The 6,280-nt window shown below is 39.6% G+C and overlaps 1 protein-coding gene across 1 annotated transcript in view; it reads left to right on the forward strand.

Moving 5' to 3' along the window:
- LOC138013106 (tRNA-dihydrouridine(47) synthase [NAD(P)(+)]-like) overlaps positions 1–2,376 on the forward strand; it is a 19,582-nt gene extending 17,206 nt beyond the window's left edge. Inside the window, exon 15 of the mRNA XM_068860078.1 lies at positions 317–2,376. Within this exon, the coding sequence (XP_068716179.1) occupies positions 317–401 (85 nt within the window). The 3' untranslated portion in view covers positions 402–2,376. The remainder of the gene's footprint in view (positions 1–316) is intronic.
- The last annotated feature ends 3,904 nt before the right edge of the window (positions 2,377–6,280 follow it).

Below are 6,280 nucleotides of genomic sequence, written 5' to 3' on the forward strand. Positions count from 1 at the left end.
AAATCCTCGGCAGTCTACTCATCTCGTTTCCATTAACTAGCTACACGAATACGATGCGCATTTATGTCCATCACAGCGAAACGCAAGCGATCAAACCAGTTCATTAAAATGAATGTAGTGAGGTAAAGAAAAAAATGCCTTGTAGTTTTTTGATAGCAGCTGCCCGCTGTTCACTGTACAAGTTCTAAATCGTCCTTTCGATTTCTTGAAGTTCTTAAGACGCACCTTTAAGGGGTTCAAAGGGATCAGTCACTGCTCGGAAGTGAATGCTTGCTTTCAGGGGTAACCATTTAACGTACTGTATTTTATCTCGCAGTGAGATGCTGTTAGGTCCTGTTCCCAGTGGATTTTGTTTCCTTCCCAAGCACAAGGCAAACTCGTATACTGAGATAGAGGGATAACTCCTTTGACGTTCTTCATCAGACACGTCAAATATTTATCAGCAGCAGCATCATCATCATCAGTATTCTAACTATTGTAGTTGTAATAATGATAATAATTATTAAGTATTTTAAAATAAATAATTAATTAATAATTATTTATTTTTATTATCATTATTATTCCTAGATTTTCTATCCGTAGCAATGTACTTTTTCCCGACTTACACAATGAAGAATTCATTTTTTATTGTTTGATTTATTTTTGTTGTTGTTGTTGTTATTATTAGTATTAATAATTGTTATTGAATTGAGTTCTTTTCATTTTTCTGTTGTACCAAAGCTTCCTGTTCAGGCTATCAATCGGCGGCCACTTATACGGGAGGTCGTACCTCTCACTGGAAACGTTAATACAGAAATTTAAACGACAAAAAGCCGACTTTACAATCAATTTAGTTACTTCAACGGCGTCGTGATTCGGTTGCCATAGTGTCATTACACAAAATCTTGTTGTATCAAAACAATGGGGAAACCCTATTCAACATGGCGGCTCCCAAGAAATTTTGAAATTGAAATTTAGCCATTCTTAAGTTTCTTTTTTATAAAAATCTGAATCCTTTTTTCCTCCGTTTCGAAGAGTTATATGTTTGTAGGAGTGGAAGTTGCCTTTCAAAAGTATCGCTGTATTTCAGGGAGTTTAGGCAGTCTGTACCTGCGTTTTAGCATTGCGAAATGACCACGAGCAATTTTTATGTGACAAATTTTGGGACATTTTCAATGGCTAGTTTTATAACAAAACGTGCCCAAATTTCAAGTCACGTATGAAAGTTTTATGCGACAAATTAAAATTCCCTCTCGGGAAAATTTGTTCAAGTTCGTGTGGAGGCCTCATCGCATAAAAAATGGAACAAATATTGCAGAATGGAAGAACCTCTCGTCACAACAAGATGGCTGTGTGTGTGGGAGGTGCCATCTTCTTTTGTTAGTTTTCGTTTATGTCTGGTGTCCAAAGTCATTTCGTTCTTACAGATAAATAATTCGGCAAATATTTGCTGTCCATTTATACGGGAAAATAAATTATATTTGTCAAATTAAAATTGCCGCATAACTAAGTGCTCGTGTGGACGGAGCTTAACCTCAAAGTTTTGTAGAGAACGTAAGCCTTACCACCCACAGTTGAGGTTAATCTGCGTTTAAAAAAATTTAGAGAAGTATATTTCGGCGGCTGTGATTTTCGTTAAGTACCTTAATAAAAAATGGAAATTAGTGTCAGTTGAGCCCTGTGCTATATTTTTGCCTTCCTGAGCTGTCTTAAACGTTATTTAGCGAAATCATTTCTCGACTTACCGGTAGAGAGTGAGAGAGAGAGACCGTCTATCAATCTTCTTTTATTCGCAAACTAGTTTCTATGAATTTCTATGGAACTTAATTTAAATTTACCCCTTATCCGTATTATTTGCAGCTTGCTCGCATGAACGAGTCGAAGATGGCTCAAACCAGTTTCAACACAGAAACTGCACTTGTTAGAACGATTGGCTCCTGCAACACTGTATCACAAAACAACTGTTGTGGTAACATGTGAGACAACAATAATTGCTTAACGAAATGCGTCCGATAGATGGTTTGCAACCAATCTCTAGAGACACAGATAACAACGATGTAATGTACAATTTCTTGTGTATAAATAAGGAATCTTTTGTTTTGGTCCACCAATGTGGCGGCGATGACGTAACATGAAAACCACCTGGAGGTAACCATGCCAGGTTACCATAGCAATAAGAAAGAAGGTTATGGTGAAAAACTGACAAGTCATCTGAAAACACTATATTTTAGCTTTAATCGTTTGTACAGTTGAAAGCCCACAAAAGAACCTTCAATTCCCCTAGTTAGCGTAGACAGGTTCTTTCGTAAACGGTAATTGGCACAAATTTAGGCAATTTTAGTTCTTATTAAACTGTAGTTTTTAATTTCATGGAATACAAAAAGTAAAATCTCACTTACAGAATTCAGAGGCATTCAGCTTATTCTTTAAATACAATTGTGCATACTAACTGAGTATTTATGTAAATATTACTATACAGGAAAAACTGAAGCACTGGTCACAGGTATTTTTAAGTGCTCCTTAAGAGCAAAACATTGGTTTCACTAAGGTGCAGTGTAACGCTGTTAGTCAAACTTCAAAACACTAAAAGACGTCCTTGCATCTATGAAAACCAAAAAATAATGCTGTAGTTTTGTTGCCAATGACCATTGAAGTGCTCTGAAGCTATTCTTTGTGTGGCAAAGCCAGACGAAACTGAATACAGAAAACATATGGCGCTAGGATGATCCGCCTTCTAGGATCTTCCTAGTGCTAGGATCCTCCTACCTTCATGTAAACAGCCCCTTTGTTGTTTGCATCCAAGGATGGAGAGGATTGAAATGGATTCAAACTTGAAAAACCCAGTTCTTTTCAAGTTTGTCTTCAGAAAGACACCAAAAATCATTTGTGCCATAAATATATTTCATATCTTGTCAGTGGGTTGTCAGGAATGTTGTACGTGTGACCTAAAGTACTTATTTAGATTTTTACCCATTTTTGACCTAAAAACAGCAAATGACATTGCCCCTTTAAAGACAAAACGAAGGGTGTTGTTCATAATGGCTTTTCTGTTGTTTTGATGAGCTACATGTTGCGTCTAAGGAACAATTGGTGAGCACCAAAACATTGCCGTTGTAGTCTTTTGGTCGAGTGTCAAAGGTCGAGGATCTTTATATAATAGGACAGTCTCTTGAAATTTGTGAAAATTGTTTGAGCCAACTTGGTTAGGCGACACATTCTCTGTCGACCTGTCTCGACGACAAAAGTGCAGATTGCTAAACTTATGAGGTGGTTAGTAGTATGGAACGCCATTTATGACAAAAAGAAAATGAAGACCAAAATGGTGTCAATTGACCATACATGTAACATGGATGTCCAATATCAGATGTACGCTTTAATTAAACTACATTCGCCCTTGTCACACGGTGGCCATATTGTCCCGGGAGACCAAAAAAGCTTTGTTTTACCACGCCAAGCCTCGCAGTGGAAACCATGGGGGTGAGGCTTGGCGTGGTAAAACAAAGCTTTCTTGGTCTCCCGGGACAATATGGCCGCCGTGTGACAAGGGCGAATGTAGCTGGAGTATGGCCGCCTCGATGAGCTCTAAACTTGAGTCCGCGGTACCATGTGATATTGGTCACATTGGAGGGGTGTACGGTCGTACGATTTCAAAACCGAATTTGAGTTACCATATTTTCTGACCCATGGTGCTCCGCGGAAGGCGCGCGGGCGCGGAGCTACATGCGTCATAAACTATTCGGCACTAACTAAAAGAGATCATCATTCAGCCATCTCCGACCATATCACAATGACCGGACACAACATCAAATCATTGTAATAGAAGAGACATTGTATATTCAGGAACTAAAGCCCTCCACAAATTCAAACGTTAGCAGTGAGAAGTTGTACTATATTAGGAATAGTCCACACTTGTCAGTGCTTTCTTGTTAGTTAAGATCTATAGTACCCAGACCTCTTTATTTCGTATATAAGAAAACTGTGAAAATATAACCGTTACTTTTGACTTTGAGAAGAAAGTATGTAGAGAAGCATTCGAAACGTCAAGTTAATATAAACTGCGCTTTTTAAAAAGGTTTATCGCCACTGTTTGTATTTTATTCTTAATTAAACCACGATGGCTGAAGAGCAAAAGTTTATTCAATGCGTCATCTATACTTTATGAACCCCAAATTATTCACGTTGATGACCCCCTACAGAAATATTCGTTATGATTACGTAACGAATATGTTATGAACACGCGCTCCTATCTGGACACTGACACTTCCAAAGAGTTTGCGTAATTCATCCACCAAAATGGCGGGCGGACGGAGGTTAGACAGTTTTCGTTTTCAAGCAGCCAGACACCTCAATCTCGACCCCAGAGTTCTTCTCTTGACTGAGGGAGGGAAGAGCTCCGGGGAACCTTGAAACAAAGTATCTTCTGATTGGTTTTCGTGAAGAACAATCAAAAGCATCTCATGACAGCACGAGGAGTGAGCAGGAGCCATAATGTTCAAATGACCAATTTTGGACTATTCTTGGGTTTCACTCACGTGATCAACAGCCATGTTTTTCAACGAAAACAAAAGGAGACGTTAGCATAATAACTCCCGGAGGATTGGATCGGGACACCAACATGGCCGCCATTTCATTGTTTGGGGACACCAACATGGCGGCCGTGACGTCATGTGAAATCCAGGACTCTAAGAGCCCTACGCCGCATTTTCTCCTACGTAGAGTTTCCCAGAGCCCTGGGTCGATCGGAGGCTCTGGTGACAAAAATGACAGACACCTTCACTGCAACAGGCCCTATTTCGGGCATTTAAGTTGTACTTAGTTAAGATGCTTACTTGGGCATTTTGACTATGTTTGTATACATTTTCATCAGCTTTGACTGTGTTGCGGATTGTACGTTATATAGTTCGTCCCGTCTTTACACTTGACGAATAACACGAGCTGATTCGGCCTTTTTATGTTTTGTTTTGTACAAATTGTTTATTTACACCGCGGCAAAAGGGCTGCGGGTTAAACCAGGTGTTACAAAGATCAAGATTCAATGCTGATTCGGCCTTACTGGCTGGTCAACATAGCGTAGCCTAAGAAAAAGGAGAGTGTCTAATCGGCGTGGGTGGGTGGGTCATGGGTCGTGGGTCCCTAACCCTAACCCTTTTTTTGTATCAATGACTGGAAATTCACGAAACAGACAATTCCTAAGACAAATTTGGACCGAGCACTGAGGGAGCTAATATATACCCTTTTTTTTCTTCAAACAAACACGACCCACCACCCACCCACGCGATTTAGCCTCACCCAAGACCAAGCGGCTGTTTAAAGCACTCCTCTAAGTGGCAGCTCCACACAACAAATGTGGTAAGTGGGTTAAGGTTTGGCAGCACAGGCATTCAGGTTGCAGGTTATACATCAGTCATGCACTTAGAAGAACCTTCGCTGAAGTAAGACGAGTGTACAATGTTGTTTGCCCCAATGAGTTATGGAAAGTTTGATTTTTAATCATGGTCCCATTTTGCCGCATGTTTCAAAATTCATCTCAAAGTGAGAAAACCATGAAAACCTAAAGTATGTCAGGGATGTCGTGCAGAAGGGCTTCGATGCATTCCTCTTATCGTTCTATCGAGCCCGTCTTGAAAATGAGGGTTTTCCAATAATCCTAAAACTAATTGTAAAGCTGCAATGTCGTTCAGAAAGCATGCGCGCCAGAAACAGTCCCGGTGTCGTCTTCACGAAGGTGTCGTCCCGGTGGATTGACAACGCGCGCTCACAACGAATATTTGAATCTCTGATCATACCTCTCATGATGCAAACACCGCTGACACTAGTCGACTGCAAAAGTCAGACTGAATGAAGACTGAAAACTTTACTTTTTGAATCCTCAAAACTAGGCCTTTCCACAAATATCACTTGAAATCGCCTAAATATCTTTCGGGTATTCTCCAAAAATTGTCAAAATATCCCAAAAATTCTTCTAAATATCTCAAAAAATCCTCTAAATATCTCGAAATATCTCGTATTCTTGTTTTAAAATAAGCCCATTTTGAATCCCGTAGGCCAAAATTTTGCCCAGCGGGACAAATATATTGTCTACACTAGTAGATCAGCTACATCATCACCTCACTAGTAGTATGGAAATAAAGCAACTTTGGAAACAACATGGATGCAAAGTTTAATGTTTTCTCACTAATGGGTTAAAAAGTTGGTTTGTCTATCGTGTGTATGAAGACTATGACTATGAGTAACAATCCTTCCTATTAATACAAATATCCGCTCTACCTCTACTTCTCAAGTGGGAAACTGCGGAAGTGCA

The sequence above is a fragment of the Montipora foliosa genome, chromosome 8 (assembly GCF_036669935.1).
Source record: "Montipora foliosa isolate CH-2021 chromosome 8, ASM3666993v2, whole genome shotgun sequence".
In the NCBI taxonomy this organism is placed as follows: Eukaryota; Metazoa; Cnidaria; class Anthozoa; order Scleractinia; family Acroporidae; genus Montipora; species Montipora foliosa.